General features: G+C 40.4%; 1 protein-coding gene across 1 annotated transcript in view; it reads left to right on the top strand.

Annotated features, from left to right (window-relative positions):
- LOC110953720 (protein TALPID3) overlaps window positions 1–19,520 on the top strand; it is a 35,972-nt gene extending 16,452 nt beyond the window's left edge. Inside the window, exons 14-33 of the mRNA XM_051946220.1 lie at window positions 6,432–6,588; window positions 6,739–7,697; window positions 8,292–8,364; window positions 8,875–9,045; window positions 9,125–9,329; window positions 9,405–9,614; window positions 9,971–10,083; window positions 10,474–10,629; window positions 11,357–11,541; window positions 11,625–11,749; window positions 11,968–12,146; window positions 12,224–12,377; window positions 12,767–12,911; window positions 12,980–13,239; window positions 13,381–13,433; window positions 13,861–13,965; window positions 14,508–14,643; window positions 15,466–15,599; window positions 15,694–15,727; window positions 19,198–19,520. Of these exons, the coding sequence (XP_051802180.1) occupies window positions 6,432–6,588; window positions 6,739–7,697; window positions 8,292–8,364; window positions 8,875–9,045; window positions 9,125–9,329; window positions 9,405–9,614; window positions 9,971–10,083; window positions 10,474–10,629; window positions 11,357–11,541; window positions 11,625–11,749; window positions 11,968–12,146; window positions 12,224–12,377; window positions 12,767–12,911; window positions 12,980–13,239; window positions 13,381–13,433; window positions 13,861–13,965; window positions 14,508–14,643; window positions 15,466–15,599; window positions 15,694–15,727; window positions 19,198–19,313 (3,670 nt within the window). The 3' untranslated portion in view covers window positions 19,314–19,520. The remainder of the gene's footprint in view (window positions 1–6,431; window positions 6,589–6,738; window positions 7,698–8,291; window positions 8,365–8,874; window positions 9,046–9,124; window positions 9,330–9,404; window positions 9,615–9,970; window positions 10,084–10,473; window positions 10,630–11,356; window positions 11,542–11,624; window positions 11,750–11,967; window positions 12,147–12,223; window positions 12,378–12,766; window positions 12,912–12,979; window positions 13,240–13,380; window positions 13,434–13,860; window positions 13,966–14,507; window positions 14,644–15,465; window positions 15,600–15,693; window positions 15,728–19,197) is intronic.
- The last annotated feature ends 616 nt before the right edge of the window (window positions 19,521–20,136 follow it).

Genomic DNA, 20,136 nt, shown 5'->3' with positions numbered 1-20,136 from the left:
TTAATTAATTTTGTCTCTAAATTGACAATAGTTATGATTATTTCTTAAATGTTTAAGCCACAGTTCAGTCACATCTTCAGACATCTTGTTTGGAAAAGCGCCGTAGCAATCTATCGATTTGTCGTCAACTATTAAATCCTTTGGCGTCTATTTTGGTAATCCGTTCAACGGTTTCAGTAATTTCCTTATAAAAATGGTCTGAATTCTACTGCAGCTTCTTTAATGTGATTATATCTGCAAATGAGCTTTATGAGTTGACCATAAATGTCTAAAACTCTCCATCAGTCTGTTAGAACTGAAGAAACATCTTCTAGAACCAATAATCAGAAGCCCAGCTGCTTTTACTGAAGCTCTAAGGATTACCATTGTAAGTTTCTTGGTGTTTCTACAGTTTTTGGCTGATAAATGATGACTTTTGTGGCCTTTCAATCCCACCAGTGGGTTTGGGGGTTCAGAGGATTAACGTGTTTGTCGCTTTGAAAAGATAGTTTCCTTCCAGTCGCCTGTTTTCCTTTGGCTCTACAGTATCTGTGGACACTGTTTCTGGAGTGATGTTGGACACCACAGCCACAGTTTGGTTCGCTGTCTCTGCTAAAAAACATTTATTTAAACACACAAACACGCCAAAGTGTCTAATAGAATAATTCCTCTGCCAGACATGAGCAGAAGCTGTTAGTTAGCAGGATTACGCAAAATCTGCCAAGTAGAATTTCATGAAGCTCAGTGGAATGTGGCCAGAACAAGAGGACATTTTTAATGAACTGCTTGGTGCTGATTCAGCTTCAGGTAAATCTGTGCCCGAGGCATAAGTTTTTATCCCCTTTGAAGGGAATCGCCCAATTTAACACCATAACTGTAAATACTCCATGAAGATAAAGGAACACTCCAAAAAACTGAGGAAAGGTTGTTAAAAAGCATCAGTCAGGACGATACAAGAACATTTACAAGTTCCTAACCGACTCGAGCTGACATTACTTTGTAGAAATTTCTTTTCACTTTGACATAAATAAGTCATTTTTTGTAAATTCTTGTCCAAAAAAATCAGAATTAACCCTCACGTCGTCCTGCGGGTCAAAATTGACCCGGTTTAAAGTTTGAAAATGTGGAAAAAAATATATATTTTCACAGTGGAAGTTCTGATGTCCACATCTTCAACATTTTTGGGAAATTTTTTTAAATTTTTTTGTGGAAAAGAAGAAATGCTAAAAATGTTTCTTCAAAAAAATTAACCAAAATCTAGCGAATTTCACTGGATTTTGGTTGTTTTTTATGTGAATGTTCTTAAAGAGAACAGAAGTTTACTGATATATATAGAATCACTTTAGATATTTTTAGGATTTTTTTGATGATTTTTACTCATTTTTGACAATATTTGCAAGAAATTTCTTGCCACATTTAGGAGATTTTTAAAATAAAACTTTTAAAGGAAACTTTTAAGGAATTATTGGAATTTTCTTCCTGAAGGTTTTGCAAATTTTCTGAAATTTGGGGAATTGTTTTGAATTTTTTTCAGACAAGGAAACAATATTTTTTGGTGGCTGTAAATGAGGACAACAGGAGGGTTCAATTAAGCTGTATTCAGTGTTAAGAGGCAATTAAAAGAGAAACCTTGAAAAGGGGAGTGAATCTCTGTTTTTCCTGTACTTTGGCATAATTTAGCACCAGCCTAGTGTAAAATGAGCTGTAATCTGTGTATGAGGCATTGAGACGTATAAATGTAGAGGACTGTGGATCAATCTGCCTGGATGCAGTCGGACATTCTGGTGTTTTTATCGTCCTTCATTTGAACAAACAACACATTTTTCTGGTGTGTTGTACAGATACTGGAGCTCATCCTGTGTTACTCTGCTGCCGTCATCTACGTTCAGGAATAAAATCTAAGATCACGTTTCGTCTCGTCCTTGAATATCAAACGACTCCTTAAAAAATCGGATATTCAGGTCAGAACAGAACGTCCCCACAACATGAGGAAGACGGCGACACACACACACTCTGTGGGGACTCCGGGTGGTTTCCTGTGCAGAATTATAAGGCGTACACACACACACACACACACACACACACACACACACACACACACACACACACACACACACACACACACACACATTAGCATGCACACGACTGCAGCGCTGAGCCAAGGGCACCTTAACCATCACTGTCCACACGGTCCAGGTGTGTTTGTTGCTCCAAGAGGAAAATCTGCAATGCAGCAAGAAACCCAAACTAAAGGAACGTTTCAGAGTACTGCTGCTGCTCACGTAGTATTACTACTACTACAGTACTACGCGTACTGCACTGGGAGTCTGACTGCAGCTCATACTAATGTGACTTTCTGCACGTGCTCAGTGCGTCTCTGCTGCTCTCTGAGGCCTCTGATGTGATGTTTGTGCTGCAGTGAAGCACAAAGACTCGTCACTGCAGCATCGCTCTGCTCAGACCTGCAGCGTCTCCCGTTAATCGCCCTCCAACCAAACCGTCAGAAAAGGCCGGAACATTTCACTCCTTAAGTCTGAATGAAGCGATGTGAGGTGGGAGGCTTCATTCAGAGGCTTTTACTGCAAACAGAAAGAAAAATATCTGAGAGCTGCTCAGTTAATCCTCCTTCCTTTGGGTCCCTTTTACAAATCTGGTAAAAGATCCAAACATGCGTTGTTTCTGTAGCGTAACGACGTCTACGTTCACTGGGAACAGAGTAAAGGAGATTAAATGTACTCAGTCCTGTGAGGAAGAAGGAGATAATTCTCCAACTGTCCTAAAGAACAGTTTAGGTTTGTTAAAAAATCTGTTAACAGAATCAGCGCGACGTTTTCCACTGCGGGAATTTCAGGGTTTTCAAGTCTAGAAATGGGAATATTTTAAATGAAGTCTCATGATAAATAAAACTTAGTAAATAAAACCTAAATTTAGCCAAATGTTGAATGAAGTCTGGTAGAACAGATGACTTAGCAGCCGTACAAGGGCTGAATAATGTTGAGGTTAAAATTAGGAATATTTTGAATTAATTTCAGCTCTATAAAAGTCTGTGCAGACACACAAGGATTGATTAAAGTCATGTCCATAAACTGGGAATATTTTGAATGAAGTCTGGTGCTATGAGACTAAATGCAGGGGCATGAATTCATGTTTTCCTAAACGGGCCTTGACAGGAAAAAAGAGCAACTCAGATGAACAAAATCTAGTCTAAAATTAGATAAATTTTGAATTACATCATAGTGTAGTAAATTCAAGTCAAAAATCAGCAATTTTTTTTGAATGAATTCTGGCCATCTAGATGACTTTGCAGCCATACAAGGATGAATAATGAGGTTAAAAGTGGAAATATTCAGAATGAAGTCTGGTATAATAGATGTAGTTGCAGCCACACAAAGACTGAATAAATTCAAGTCTAAAATTAGGAATATTTTGTGTGAGGTCTGGTCCTGTTGATGACTTCACATTTGTACGACAGTGAATGACTTTGAGGTTAAAATTAGGAATATGTAGAACGATGTCTGGCACTATCGGTGTACATCCACGGGCAGGAATTTGTTCAGTTTGACGTTTCTGAGATTCAGAGAAACATTTCTCTAAACGTAGACGAACATATGTGGGATAAACGGGGTAAAACCGGAGGTACAGATTCGTCTGTCTCACTGCAGTCGCTTTCCTCATCCTCATCCTCCTCTTCTTCTGTTGCCGTGGAGGATGCTGTAGTTGCCATGGCGACCAGCTTCCCCCCATTGAGGGTTTTTTTCAGGAATGAGCTGAAAAATGACGCCGAGAAACGTGACCGTCAGTTACGAGCTACTTCAGACCTCAGCGATCGATAATCAATATTTCTGATCTGATCGTCAGTCAAGGATCACCCCCCCTCCCCCACCACCTCGCCCCTCTCCCTCCTCGCCCTGCCGCCCCTCCCCCCTCCATCATCGTCTCACGGTGTCGACTCCATTAATAGACGATGATGTCAGCACTCTCCCGCTACACCCCCCTCCTCCCCCTCACACCTCGAGTGTCTCACCCCCTCTCCCCTCCCCCACTCTCCCCCCTCCCCTCTGCAGAATCTCCCTCCCGCTGCAGACGTCTCGCTGTGCCTTTGTCTCGTCTGATTGGTCGACTGCAGGTGATGCTGCAGATCTCACCTGCACCTCAGGCTCTTTATTTAACCCGCTTAGTCTGACACGTCCACGTTTAGCCTGCTTCAGCCCACATGGGTCCCCATTTAGAACACTTCTGTAGCCACATTTGCCCCTTATGCGCCCACTTTTAGCCCAAACGTGTCAGCATGTGTCATAATTTAACCCATTTGAGTCTATTTGGTCGATTTTACGCCTTCATAGATGCATGTTTAGTCCAATTTTAGCACGCCTACCACATATAAACTCACATTGGTCTGCATGGGTCCAGTTTTAGCCTGTATGTGCCCAGATTTAGACCAGTTTCTACGTCTATTTAGCTCACATATAGGCACATTTACACATATTAGGTCACTTTAAATCCAATAGGATCCATGTTTAGCCACAAAAAAGTCCACATTTGGCCCACATTGATCCATATTTAACTGCAGAAGACTCCATATCTGTCTTGATTTAACCCATTTAGTTTTTTGTGTCCATTTTCCGCCTGCATACACTCATGTTTAGTCTAATTTTAGGAGTTCTAACATGTATAGCCCCACATTGGTCTGCATTGGTCCAGTTTTAATCCATGGGTCCACAACAAGGGCTCCTATTTAGACCACTTTTAGGAGTTTTTAACCCAAATTTACCCACAATTAACCTTCATGGGCCCGCTTTTAGGCCAAAGGAATCAATGTTTAGCCACAAAAAGTCCATTTTTGGCCTGCTTTAGTCCATATTTAACCCCAATATATTCCATATTTGTTTTGATTTATCCCACATGGGCTCATATTTAGACCACATTTAGGAGTATTTAACCCGAATGGGACCACTTTTAGGCCAAAAGGGTTAATATTTAGCTACAAAGGTTCCAGTTTTGGCCTGCATGGGTCCATATTTATCCCCAGCAGACTCTTGATTTAGCCCGTTTAGTCCAAATCTCTCCTCATTTAGTACATCTAGCTCTTATTAATCCACGTTTTGTGCCTGATCCAGATCCCACAGTGTCTGTTAGTCCTCGTCCAGCCCATCTGTGTCCACTTTTAGCCTGCTTGGGCCCACATGTAGCACACATTGGTCCACTCTCAGCCTGTAGTGGAGGGATGACGGGAAGCCACAAGGACAGAATGAAAGAAAAGGTTAGCACTCACAAACGCTGCATTAATATTCATCTCCAGCCGTTACTACGACGCTCATGAATTATTGGTTGCATGTAAAGGTCTACGGAGGGGAGGAGGAGGACGCGATGAGGAAGAGGAGGGGATGAGGAGGAAACAAAAGAAGGGAACTGCGGGGACGAAAAAGGCGAACAAAATCAGGAAACGGAGGAAACTGTTTCACCTCCTCCTCCCCCTCGTCTTCTCTCCTCTCTGTGAATGGAAGCTCCTCTCCTCCGTCGGCATACCTGCTCGCTGTCACCATGGAAAACCACTGAGGCGTTGCCTAGCAACAGCAGCAGCAGCAGCAGTAGCATGATATCTGCAGCAGCTGTTTGCGATTTCATTTCTGAGCGGCTAAATGACAGAGCAGCAGGCGATAGCGGCGGCCATTTTATCCCCACCCATTACACACACACACACACACACACACCACCATGCTGTCTCTTCAGAGGACATTACATTGACTTACATTCATTAAGTGTGTAATTTTAATGATTTATGGGGACAACGTGCTCGAACGTGACTGTAAACACTTTAATGTCCCCACAACATGAGTAACCCTCGCTGCGTGGTGTCCTCTGATTGACTCCGGAGGCAGCAGACCGTAGACACACTCGGTAAACACCAGACGGCCGACGCTAATGGGCTTTTCCTGCCGTCTGAGTGTGTGTGTGTCGGAGTTACTCATGTTGTGGGGACGTACGTCTGTTTGCAGATTCACATTATGGAGACACAAAGCGAATCCTGAGGAGATAAATCATTTGGTTTCAGTGTGAGGACGTGTTTTAAGTAGGCGATGACGATATAAGAGGCTTTGTGTGTTTGGGGTTTATGTCCCTGTGTGTTGCCTTCATATCGTGTTGGTCCAAATACAAAATCTATCAACCGCAACCCAACGTTTTCATTGGTTCTGTTGTCTGTGTGCCTCTGTGTGGACAATCCATGTCAATACAATCTCCTGGTTTTAGGTTAATTTGTCATTATAACTCCTTATTTCGCTCCTTTCAAACTAATTTTTGGACTCTTGGCTGCTTAGGCTGCAGTAACTGATGGAGACTAGAAGCTTCTTGGTGCACGACGACTAGCAGCATCTATTGGTACTTGTGAGGCCTTTAGGGGCCGTCTGTAAATTGTAGCGTCTACTAATATATGTGTCTTTTTCTGTATTCAGGGACGAGTGCTATCTTCGAGGTGCTTCCAGCATTTCTACGGCTGAAAGAGCTCATCTGCAGTCCTCGACCAATCACAGCCAGGAGGTGGCGAGAAGAGCCAATGAGATGCTGAGGGAGATGGGACGTCTGAAGACAGAGATGAAGATGCTGCTGACGGTGAGTAGACCATCAAGTAGACTGAATTTATGATATGATTTAAAATAAGACTCCTGCAAGACTTAACTCAGGGAAGAAAAAGTTCCATAGACTCTAAGTTTGAACTGAGAGTTTGTTGACGTAAACTGTGAACAACTTCCTGTCATCCAGCACCCAGAAGACTCTCTGGAAACCTCCAGACCTGCACCGGACCACCTCCAGGTCCAACAAAACCAGCATCTGACCCAGTTACACCAGTGCCATCAAAACCAGACCCAACGAAACCAATCAAAACAAAACAAATCTCCCAAAAAAACATTTCATCAAAACAGATCCCACCAAAACCAGTCCCAACAGAAACAATCCCAACAGGTGCTATCTCAGTCCCATCAAAACCAGTCTCAACAGATCCAATCCCAACAAGGCCAGTCCCAATATAAGAAATCCCAACAAAACCAGTCTGAGTTCCAGCTATCCCAGTACCATCAAAACCAATCGAAACAGAACAAATCCCAACAAAGCCAGTCCCAACAGAAAGAATCCCAGCAAATTCTATCTCAGTCCCATCAAAACAAATCCCAACAACACCAGTCTGAATCCCATCAAGATCAGTCACAACAAAATAATTCCCATCAAAACCAGTCCCATTCCCAGCTATCCCAGTGCCTCCAAAACTCATTTCATCAAAACCAGTCCCAACAAACCAATTCCCAAGACAACCCCTCCAGCAGCAAACTTTCCCATTTCCAACAAAACCAGTCTCAGTTCTTACAATCCCAGTCACAGCAAAACCAGTCCCAAAATTCCCAAGAAAACCACTTTCGGTCTGAACCTTCCCAGTTCCACCAAAACCAGTCTCACCAGCACACATCCCAGCAAAACCGGTCCCATCCCCTGTTCCATCAAATCAAGCCACAACAACATCAGACCCATCGAACCCAGTCCCAGCAGTTCCAGTCTGTACTGGTCCAGAGGAAGCCTGTGGTTCCGTCCCCGTTGGAGGAGGCTGGCCAAGTTCTCCGTCAGGTCCGGAGGCAGAAGAAAGTTCTGGAGGAGAACCTGGAAGCTCTGCTGAGAGCCAAGACTGGAGAGGTGCTACACTGCCAGCTGGAAGCTCTGGCTGCGAACAGGTAGCTAATGCTAATTCATGATTCACAGGTAGCTAAAATTTGTGTTTGACAAATAGCTAACACCCATTAATAGTGGACAGGTGGCTAATACGTATTTATATACCGAACGTCGCAACAATTTATATTTGACAGATATCTAACATTTATTTATAGCTTACAGGTAGCTAGGACACTTACTTACAGCTAACACAAGCTAACACTTAGTTGTAGCTAAAAGGTAGCATCCTTTTATTCACAGCTGACAGGTAGCTAACACTTATTTACAGCTAATGTTAGCTAATACTTATTTTTAGCTAGCAAATAACTAATACTTTATATAGCTGATTGTTAGCGAACACTTATGTACAGCTAGCAAATAGTTGACATTTATTTACCGCGAACAGGTAGCTAGCATATTTAGGTAACAGGTAGCTAATGTTTATTTGTAGCTAATTGGTAGCTAACATCTATTTATAGCTGGGTAGCTAGCATTTGCTTTTAATGACGTGATGCTAACTGTCCGCTAACAAACAAACATTGTGCCTCCTAATAAATAACACAAACATCCCTTTGATCACCAGATTCATTGATTGAAACGTGTTTTTGTCTCTGCAGAGACTGGACCGAGGAGGTTCGGATCAAGAAGACAGTGGACGCCTGGATCAGTACTTTAACCAGAGACATCCAGGTGAGCTGCAACACCTGCAGACCCAGAATCAGACCCAGAATAAGAGCCAGAATCAGCTTTATTGACTAAATATGTGAACGCAAGCAAGAAATTTGGCTCAAAGGACAATAACAGACTTGCATATTTTCAACAAGGGCAGCAGGTCAAACAAAGGAACACAAATGTTGAACTATTATTTGTAGCTCTAGATATGCATAAAATAGCTTTCTTGAAAATTATCACCATGTTTCTTTAGGATTCAGTTCAACAAATCAGTGATGTAGCGCTACTGCCACCATGTGTTCTGTCACTGGCATGACAGCAGGTTTAGAAAGATCCCTTTGCCCTGAACACACCAACAACTACAACATCTTCTACTTTCTTCTTCCTCTTCTTTCTTCTTCTTCCGTTTTTCTTCTTCTCCTTCATTCTTCTTTGTTTTTCCTTCTTCTTTCCGTCTTCTTTTTCTCCTCTTGGAGGACTAGAGGAAGAAAAACATTAAAATCTCATGGTTCTCCTCGTCCTCCTCAGGCTGAGATGTCTTTAGAAGATGCTGCTCACTGCAGAGCCGCAGACGCTGCAGTGACATCACAGAGCTCCGCCCGCCCAGGAGGGAAGAAACCACTGAGCATGCCCAGAACATCAGGAAGTAGACCGACGACAGGTAGAGGAAGCAGAGGACGGACGGCTGGACACAAAGCGGTCAGACTGGATCTACTAACAACCATTAGTTTGATTGATCTGATCAGTAAGACTTCCAATCACAGTGATTCTTACTCAGCAGGGGGCGGAGCCTGATGCAGCCTCAGGTAGACTGACGGACAGCCAGCAGGTGGACGGAGAGTCATTCCTGAACCGTCTGTACGGGAGAGCGCCGTACGAAGGCCAGAGACGAACCCTGAAGAAGAGTCCATACCTTCGCCTCAACTCACCTGCCTCACCGCTGGGCAGGAAGCCCCGCCCCCGCCTGGTGGAGAGCGTCCGAGGTCGGGAAAAAAAAACACGTTTAGATCTCCAAACAAGTAAAACACGATTATAAATATTTCTGATTTGTCTTTCAGGTGTGAAGGTGAAATCTTGTAAGACTCAGACCAGTTTGGATCCGCCCCTTAATGTGTCTCCGCCCCTTAATGTGTCTCCGCCCCTCAGTTTATCACCTGGACGTCAGCATCACCATGTCGTCCGCTCCTCCCACCTGACCTCAGGTGCCCCCGTCGACCTCACCATGACCCCTGCAGAGAGCTTCCCTGTTGCAGTGGCGATCCCACTGGGTCAGTAAACAAAAGAACGTGTTGTTTATGTTTATTTTGTTTGTGTTTTGCTGTGAGAGGAAACACAGGGAACTCCATTACCCAGAAGCCCTCACATGGTCATCAATACTTATTGAATAAAAATATGATTGGAAAATATAAAAGTCATTTTGTACCAAAGAAGCTGCTTTAATATTAGTTGTCAAAGTTTCGAAAAAATTATCAATAATAGTCATAAAAAATAATAATTAAAGAAAAATAGTGACAAAAGTAATTAAAGTAAAAATATTAAATAAGATAAAATTGATAAAGTAATGAATGAAATCAATAAAAATCTGTGAAAAATCCAAATATAATAATAATAATAATAATCTCAGGTCGTCCAAGGATTGACTCCTCCAGACGTCCACAAAGAATGACATCATCACCAAAAGTCCCGCCTCCTAAAGCAGCTGTGGTCACTACGGACAACGGATCACCTGAGCAACAGGTGAGCTGAATCCTCCTTTCTGATCAGGTTCTATAGAAGCTGCCCAGCGCCCCCTACAGTTCACTACAGCCACAACCTGAACACACACATCCATGGTGTTACCATAGTGATATTTGATGGCGTCACCATGGTAACTGTCGTCTGTTACCAAGCACCAGAACCTTGATTTATCAAAGTGTCGAGTAGTTTAATTCAGCTTAGTGTAGTTTCATTTAGTTTAGTGTACGTTTTCGGGCAATAAAGTTTATTTTAAGATGTTAAAAAAATATTGGTGTTTTGTGATCTAAATGATGAATCGATAAACAGGAACACAAATCACTCATTCTAATTTACAGTCCTGATGTTGTCATAAACTCTGTGTTTTTAATTCTGATGTTTTTGTGTTGACAGAAGCAGCAGCAGGATGAAGATGAAGCTCCTCCTCTTCCTCCATCAAACACTGTCGACATCATCGAGAGGAAGAGCGAGGAAGAGGAAGAAGAAGAGGAAGAAGAAGAAGAGAACGTCTTCCCTGGAACTGACTTCCTGTCTGTCGCTGATGTCCAGGTAAATCTTCCTCCTCTTCTTCCTCCTCTTCCTCCTCTGCTAGTTAACCTCCAGACTGTTCTTAGTGAGTCTCTCGCTCCTCCTGCTGGACACAAACAGAACAACAGCTTTATTTAAACGGGTAAAACTAGATTTTATGACATGAAGCTGAAAAGTTGCTCTGCAGGTTAATTTCCTGTAAAATTTCCTCATTTCCTAAAAAATCTGCTGTAAATTAAAAAACAGATCCAATGCAGTGATTTTAATTAGAACAGATCATCAAAAGGTGTTTTTAAAAGTGTATTTTTAAGTGTTAATGATAAAACCAGTTGACAAACTGATGTCTAATGTTTTTTTACATTTTATTTATAATTTTGGACATTATAATAATATTTGTTGACATTTTATATTACAAACGAATTGTGAAAAGTAATAGTACATCAATTTTTTGGGATATTTCTTTAATGTTTATTCATATTTGGGGATATTTTATTAGTATTTGTCGTTATTTAACATTATAGTAACATCTCTGACCTAGTTTTCATAGCATTTTATTATATTTTTAACCTTATTGCTTTTTAGACATTTTATTAATATCTGTGGACACTGTAACATTTTTTTAAAAACTTTTACGTTAAAATCTTCTCGATTTTTAAATCAAAGTGTCACCAGAAAGAGTGCCTGTCCACTAATGTGAGGGACGTGATGATGGAGGATTCTACTAAATGTTCTCCTGTGTTCCCCTCAGCAGGAGGTGAGTGTGGAGGCTGAGGAGGAGGTTCTGCTGGATGGAGGTCCGTCTCCTCCTCCGGTTCTGTACCAGGGTCCAGCCTTCCCTCCCCAGGCCCCCTCTGGCCTCCCTGCCCAGGATCAGGTGTCCGTCCCAGGCATCGAGCAGCAGCGAGACGCCCTGGAGACCCGACTGGTAGAATGGTGAGGAACCAGAGAGAACTGGGAGGACCGGCTCTGGTTCTACTGGTTCTACTGGTCCTGATTTGTTCTGTGTTTGTGTTCAGGGTTGAACAGCAGCTGATGTCCAGGATCATCTCTGACATGTACCATCCTCCTCAGCCTGACCCCGCCCACGACCAGCACACCGACCAATCAGAGCTCGAGGAGCGAAGCGTCACCTCTGACATCGGTTAGGATGACTGACCTCATTGTACACCTCCTTCTTTACTTCCTTCTTTATGTCCTTTCCTTCTTCACCTCCTTCTCTCCTTCTTTACCTCCTTCCCTCTTCCTTCATTTCCTTCCCCTCTTTACATCCTTCTTTCCCTCCTTTATCTCCTTGTTTACCTCCTTCTCTCCTCCTTTACCTCCTTCTTCACCTCCTCCTTCCATCTCATTTATCTCCAGTGGAGGCAGCAGGAGGAGGAGGTTTGCAGCTTTTTGTCGACTCCAACATGTCGGTGGATTCAGATTTAATCAGACAGCTGGTTAATGAGGTTCTGACTGAGACCGTTGCCCTGATGCTGGGTCAGAGAGATGCTGAACCAGGACCAGGACCAGGACCAGCACCAGCACTAGAGCAGCAGGTACAGAAGCTCTCCTCACAGAGTCTCGGTCTTCATCCTTTAGCTGAATTCATCGCTAACTTCTGCTTCTGTTCCAGGTTAAACTGGTTCCACTGGTCCCCACTCCAGTACCGACACCACCTCCCAGTCCGACCCAGCCCAGCAGGGAGACCGGACCTGTGACCACGCCCCCTCCATCAGAACCAACCAGCCCTCTGAACTGGAAGTCACCTCAGCCAATCACAGAGCCAGGTTAGACGCAGCAGTAGCAGCGTTAGCAGCGTTAGCAGGAGTTTCAGTTTAGACTGTAGCATTAGCAACATTAGCTGTAAATACCACTGTTATTAGTAGCATTAGCAGGAGCAGCAATAGCGCTGTTAGCAGTAGTTTCAGTATAGAGGTAGCAGTAGTAAGGTGGCCTTAGCAGCAAAATTGCTATTAGCATAATTAGCAGTAGAGTTAGCATCAGCAGCAACTTGTTTATGTTTTCAGAGTTTAATTCACTAACTTGTCCTAACGTGTTTCATTCTTATTGACTTACACGCAAAATGATGTAATCTGATTACAATAAGATTATGTATATATTAAATTTTGTAATCTGATTACATTCTGTTTCTCTCTGTCACTAATTATGACCTCAGAGCCTGTAGCCACGCCCCCTCTCAGCCCAGAGCCAGGAAGTCCACCTGCTGTTCAGGCCCCGCCCCCTCTTACCTGGGGAGATGCTGAGCTGCCATTGGACGAGGAGCGACCAGAGGATCATCTGGATTCACCCAAACAGCAGCTGTATGAACGTGAACATTTATTTAAACACATTAAATATATTTTATATTAAAGCATTTCCCCTCCTGCAGGTTGATGTCGGTGGCAGAGGAGGAGCCTCCCCTCTCCTCGCCTCTTCCTCCTCCCTCCCTCCCCCCTGCTCGCTCCCCGTCTCCCCCTCCAGAACCAGAACCTGCCTCCCGCTCCAGTTCCTCAGAGTCCAGCAGCTCCAGTACCAGCTCCAGTTCCAGTTCCAGTACCAGTACGGTGACCGCAGGAACAGAAGCAGCACTGAGACACATCTCAGAGGGAGAGATGCTGATCAGCATCAACCAGCTGGCAGCCATGACGGGTACCTTCATCATCATCTTCTTCATTATTGTTATTAATAACTACTGAATAAACTGCATATTTGTGCTTCAGACTCCATCTAGTAAACTTCAGATGTCCATGTTTTCTGGAACTCATCGTCTTTTCGTTGTGTGTCTTTCAGAGGAAGAAGCCGTCTGCAGTTTCTCCAGTTCTCTGCAGGAGCTGCAGGAAATGGTGAGGAAGCACAAGTAATGGCGGTTTTGTGTCTCTTTGTGGTTGTTTTGTGCATCATTTTTAGTTGTTTTATGTCTTTTGTGGCTGTTTTTGTCTCTTATTGATCATTTTGTGGGTTTATATGGGGATTTTATATGTGTAGTTGCTTTGTTTATTGTTGATTTCTGAGACGATTCCCTCAGAAGGAATAAATTCCAGCAGGTAAGTTGTGACTCACCTGTTCACCAGAAAACATCCAGGTGACGTTTTAATGAGTTTAATGAACAACAGTTAAAGCTTCAAGACAAACACAGGAAGCTCAGTTTTAATCCCTGTGTGTTATTTCTTCCTTCTGATGTGTTCAGGTTTGTTCTTCAGTGCAGGAAAACTAAGCGTTGAGCTCCTGCTGCTGTAAAAACATTAAAAGAACATTAGATGTCTCTTGTAGGACCTGGACCCCCCCAGTGAAGGTCAGATCAGAGGTCAGGACCTGCTGCTGGTCAACAGGATGCATGAACGAGTCACATCCAGAGGAGAGAGACCTCAACCAGAGGTCAGACAATAAAAACAATAATAAACTGGTTTATCAGGGAGACGCTCACCTCAGACTGAAGTTTAATCCAAATAATCATCATCATGTTGAGGAAACGTTTCACTGTCAACAGAAACAACTGTACCTTTTATATGTTGTTTGTTTTTAACATATTTAAAACTCTGATAATACTTAGTTTAGGTGTTTTTTATTGATTTTATTTCTGTGTACTTGGATACGTGAAGCTCAGTGTTTCTGGAGTTTAAAGGATTTAAATACAAAAACATTAGATTTGCAGTAATAAATCAGTTTCTTTGAGCCATTTTTTTGAATAAAAATAATGTAAATTCTGTGATTGTGGCTTCTTAAATGTGAATATTTTCTGGTTTCTTTCTTCATCTGTGACAATAAGCTGAATAATTTTGGACAAAGAAAAAATGAATCAACATTTGAAAACAATTTTTCCATAAAAGTAATCGATTCATGCAAAAAATTAAGTGTTAGTTGAAGGAATAATTGTTAATTTTACCTTTTAAAATGGGCTCTGTGACCTCTGACCTCAGGGCTCCTGGGGGAGGGAGGAGGAGGACGTGAGTGTCGGGGAGGTGAGAGACAAACGGACTACAAAACCTCACAGGACTACAAATCCCAGCTGGCAGAGTCAGACGTCCTCACCTGGACAGATCAGTCAGGCTGCAGGTACGACTGTTTGTCCCTCATGCTTTTATTTTGGTAACTAAATCAGTGTCTGTCTCTCATGCTTTTATTTTGGTAACTAAATCAGTGTCTGTCTCTCATGCTTTTATTTTGGTAACTAAATCAGTGTTTGTCTCTCATGCTTTTATTTTGGTGACTAAATCAGTGTTTGTCACTCATGCTTTTATTTTGGTAACTCAGTCAGTGGTATTATGATTATTATTATTATTTCTGTTTTAATTCATTTAATTCTGTTTTAATTTAATGTTTTAATTAAATAATCTGATTGATTATTTTTATCTTTACATTTAATGTTATTGTTCATTTTATTATCTTGTACTCCTTATTTATTTTATTTTATTTATATTACTTTATTTGCTGTTATTTTTTTTAGCCTTGTATTTATAGTTTTACCCCATATTTTCTTTTATTCCACTTCTGCTACATAAATGGAGTTTTTTTTTATTGTCTAATAGATTTTAGATTTAAGTATCTTATTGTATTTTATTCTTTATTTATTTACATATTTATTAATACTATTATTTTTTGTGTTTATGATTTTACCCTGTATTTTCTTTGTTCCATGTTATCTTTAAAAAGATACTGTATAAATAAAAGTATTATTGTTATTATGATATATTTTATTGTCATAGTTTTTTTTACATTTCCCTCATTTTTCATTTTATCGTCTTTTATTCTTTATTTACTTATTTATTTACTCTTACTACTATTGTGGCAGCCTTGTGTTTTTATTATCTAAGTAATAATTATATATTTTTTATTTCTGCTGACTTTCCCTCACTCTGATGCTTCTGTTTCCTTCAGATGTCGGTTTTGAAGCCACCAATCAGAGCTCGGTTGCCGTGGGCGACCAGGCGGCAGAGCCAATGGGAACACTGACCTCTGACTTGTCGCTGACTCCGCCCCCTCACCTGGAGGAAACGGACGCTGCAGCGCAGGTGAGGAGAACACTCACCTGTTGGCAGGTATTCCATGAGTTTTATTAATCAGAAGTAAGTAAAATAAACAAGTTATCTGTTTATTTGTTTACAGGTCGTTATGGTGAAGCAGCTCCACTCACCAACAGGTAGGAAACTGAAAGTAAAATATGATGTAATAAAATAAGAAAAATAAACAGAATTAACACGATAATTTAAAAATAATTATTCATCTACAAAACTCAGTGAAGTTAAATAAAAACAAATAAAATAAATTGTTAAAAGCGCAAACAGTGATGTAAAAATATGTCTCTATATATTATTAATTAATGCCACAGCAGGGAAAAAAGAGGACAGTTTTAATAAATTAAACTAAATAAATAATATACATAAATACTGTTAATATTCTATAAATTCTTCTCTACGTAAAAATGAAAAATATTGAGTTAGTCTGTAAATAATGTATAAAAATACTGATACAGAAAAACCGGATGTTGTGTAAATTATGGTGCCTTTTTATAATTATTTTGTCATTAATAATTATTTCTTTTACTGCTTTTAAAGCCATTTGATGAAAATAAACCAGAACAAGAAAGTAAAATAAAAATGATTAAAAATAATAAAAAAGACAAAAACTTGGCATTAAAACAATAAAATAAATATCAAATTAGGCTAAAATAAAACATAAAAATACACAAATATTTAAGACGTACATTGAAAAATGGAAACATGAATTAAAAGGACAGGAATAGACATTTATGAAATAAAAACAGATAAAGTAAACGATGTGTAACAGCATTAGCAGTCAGTGAGCAGCAGGGGGCGCTGTGTGACTGTTTACTGCTTCTGGATTAAAAAGATTCTTCATTCTGGTGGAAAACACTGAGGAGGCTGCAGCTCTGTGGTGGGTTTGTACATTTTTCTGTCTTTTGGTTGTAGTTTGTATATTTTGTGGTCATTTAGCATCTTTTTTCTTGTTTTGTGCTGTTTTGTAGTGGTAGTTGTGTTTTTGTTTTGTGTATTTTATGTGGTTGTTTTGCTTTTTAGTTGCTTATATCTCCTTTTGTGTCTTTTTGCTGTTGTTTTTGCATTTCTTTGTGGTTGTTTTGTGTGTTTTTGTAGTTGTTTTGCATCTTTTTGTGGTCTTTTTTCATCAGTTTTAGTTGTTTTCCTTTTTTTGGTTGTTTAATGTATTTTTGTGGCTGTTTTGTGTCTTTTTGTCATTTATGTCATTTTTAGTTGCTTTGCATCACTTTATGCATCTCTGTGTTTTTTGTGTCTTTCCTGTTTTTTTTTGTGTGTCTCTTTGTTGTTGTTTTTGTCTTTTAGTGGGTAGTTTGTGTCTCTTTGTTGTTGTTTTTTGTCTTTTAGTGGGTAGTTTGTGTCTCTTTGTTGTGTTTCCGTCTTTTTGTGGTGCTGTTGTGTATCTCTGTGGTTCATGTGTATTTTCCTCGTCTTGTGTCTCAGTTCCAGGTCGTTTTACACCAAACAGCTCCTCTCCTCTTTCTAGACTCTGAACCAGATGAACTTTTGTGTGATTTAACGTCGTCAGTGAAACATTCCTCTGGTCCTCGTGGATCCAAACAGGATCCGTCGGCGTCGAGGATCTCAGTGTTTGTTCGAGCGTCAGGATGTAGATCTGTACTGAAACAACACAGATGGTGTGTGTGTGTGTGTGTGTGTGTGTGTGTGTGTGTGTGTGTGTGTGGTGTTACTGTGGGTCAGTCTGATGTAGACAAACTAAATGTGGACTAAAAGCTGCTGGAGGTTCTAGAAAACTGATTTATACACAAAATGCAGCAGGTTTTAGTCAGAGACTGGAAGTGGAACACATGGTTTGTGTGTTTGTGGTTGTTTTGTGTCTCTTTCTGGCTGTTTTGTGTCTTGTCTTCATTTTGTGTGTGTTTGCGATCATAATTTTGAGCTATTTTCAGTCACTTTTGTGTCTTTCTGTAGTTATTTTTTGTGTGTTTTTAGTAATTTAGCATGTCTTTGTGGTATTTTTTTAGTTTTTTTTGTGTCTTTTTGTGATCATTCTGCGTCTCTTTTTGCACAAAGCTTCCTGCTGATTCCTAAAAAACAGACTCTCTACTTGAATTTAAATCCTGCCGCACGTTTAAAAGACTTTCATCAGACAGAATCTGTGAAAACCCAAAGAATCTTCAGAGTTTCAGTTTTCTGACGGTCCTTGAACGCGTCGTGGATCAGAAACACTGAGCTTCAGTGCGTTGACGAAACATTCGAGGTCTGGCCGAGTCAAAGCAGCGTTTAGTTTCCTGAAAGAATTCAGTGTGGAAGCTGAAACAGAGGAGTCAGTGTGAACGCCTGAATCCTCCTCACACAGCCTCACACTGATGCTGTCGCCACGGCAACAAACCAACAACACATCCCTCCGTTAGCCGTCGTCACGGTTACTGAGCTGCTCTAATTAAAGACAGAAAACTGACAGACTTCAGCTGGAGTTTACAGGACTTCTGAGGACACACACACACACACACACACACACACACTCAGGGTCATGCATACGTAAACTCGCGCTCTGATTGGCCGATGACGCTGATAGTAAACATATCAGCACAGACGCCGGGTCGCCGACGGTGACATCCAGTACGTTTCTATGGCAACCAGATTCACTGCAAAGAAATGTTTCAGCTTTTATTCACTTAAAGATTTTCTGCCTTTTTTTTTTTTTTTTTTTTTACTGTCTGAGCTTCAAGCTGCAGCTTCTGGGCGGTTTCTCTCCAGAAATGGTTAAAAATGACATGAAACCTGCTGAAGTCAATCAAAATACATCCACAGTTATTCAAAAACTGCACTGAATGACTTAAATTTGGTCCAGAATGATTCAAAATTTGTCCAAAAGCGCTGAAGTTTTTCCATAAATGGTGAAAAGCGTCCATAATGACTCAGAAATGGCTCTCAGTATGTCAAAAATGACTTGAAGACTGAATCCGTCAAAATGTGTCCACAGTTACTCAAAAAGTTCCCAAAATGACGTGAAATTCGTCAAAAATGACTCAAATTATTCCATAAATGATGAAAAATGTCCACAGTTACTCAAAATTTGTCAAAAATGACTCAAAAAGCTCCTAGAATGACCCCCAAATTTATCCAAATGACAAATAATCTTACAATGTGTCAAAGATGATGTAAAACCCGACGTAAATGAATCAACAATTGTCCTCAATTACTCAGTATCTGTCCAAAATTATTCAGTTTTCCCAAAATGAATAAATCTGTCCAAAATGTACCAAAAATCATCTAAAATGACTGTAAATTTGACTTAAAGCAATCAGAATTTTTCCACCATAACTCGAATTTTCCTCCAAATTATTCAAAATGTTCCTAAAATGACCAAACTTTCGCCAAAACGTCTCAAAAATCTGTGCAAAAATGAGAAAACGTGTCCTAAATGACCATATTTTGTCCAGAATAACAGGCATGAAAGTGAACGTGTCCAAAAATGACAGAATCCGCCTGAGACGTGTCACTGTTTGTCCAGAAAAGCTCCAGAACGACTGAAGTGTTTCCCAGAGTGTTTTAGAATGTGTCCAGATTAGCTCAGATCATCAGTAAAAGCTGCTGGAGCCTGAAGGTTGTTTGTTTGTTTGTTTGTCAGGTACACAGGAAGTTGATGATGAAGGAGGAAGCAGGAAGTTGGAGGTTCAGCTGGAATCCTTCAGACCCGACGAGTCGATCAGCGGAGCTTCAGATTCATCCAGCGACGTTTTCTAGAAGAAAAATGAAAAAAGTTTATCAGTTAAAACGCTGCTGAGCCTAAATAATGATTTATAGAGAAACAAACTGATAATTAATATGAATAAACAGTTTATTTACTGATTCCTTCATGTTTTTGCAACTTTATGAACTAAGAGAGTTTTTTCATCTGTATTTTAATATAACACTATAAATAAAGTACATTTATTTGTTTTTTAATGGAAACTGTCTGTGGTCGTTTTTTTTTCTTTATTTTCTTTGTTTTTGTGGGTTTCAGTGTCTGGGGTTGTTTGTGTCTCTGTGGTTATTTTGTGTGTTTTGTGTTTGTTTTTGTTTCTCTTTTTGCCCTTTTCGTCTCCGTTCGTGGTCATTTTGTGCCATTTTTTAAGTTATTTTGTCTGTTTTTGTGGGTTTCAGTGTCTCTTTTTATTTGTTTTGTGTTTTTGTTTGTTTCAGCATTTATCTGTGGTTGTTTTGTCTTTGTGCTAATTTTGTGTTTTTAGTGGTTGTTTTGAGTCATTTTTCAGTTATTTTATGTGTTTTGTCAGTTTTAATGTCTCTTGTCTATTTGTGGCTACTTTGTGTGTTTTGTTATCATTTTGTGTATGTTTTGTGTGTTTTTATAGTTATTTTATGTGTTTTTGTGGGTTTTGTGCCTGTTTATGGTGATTTTGTGCTTTTTTTTTTCAGCTGTTCTTGTGTTTTTGAGGGTTTTAATGTGTTTCCGGGTTTATTTGTTTCTATTTGTGGTCATTTTGTGGATGTTTTGTGTCATTTTTTAGCTATTTTATGTGATTTTGTGTGTTTGTTGTCCCTCTCCAGTTCATTTTTACCTTGTTGT

Source organism: Acanthochromis polyacanthus, chromosome 1, assembly GCF_021347895.1.
Source record: "Acanthochromis polyacanthus isolate Apoly-LR-REF ecotype Palm Island chromosome 1, KAUST_Apoly_ChrSc, whole genome shotgun sequence".
In the NCBI taxonomy this organism is placed as follows: Eukaryota; Metazoa; Chordata; class Actinopteri; family Pomacentridae; genus Acanthochromis; species Acanthochromis polyacanthus.
Note: the sequence above shows the minus strand (reverse complement) of the source record. Positions and strands in the feature narration are given on the sequence as shown.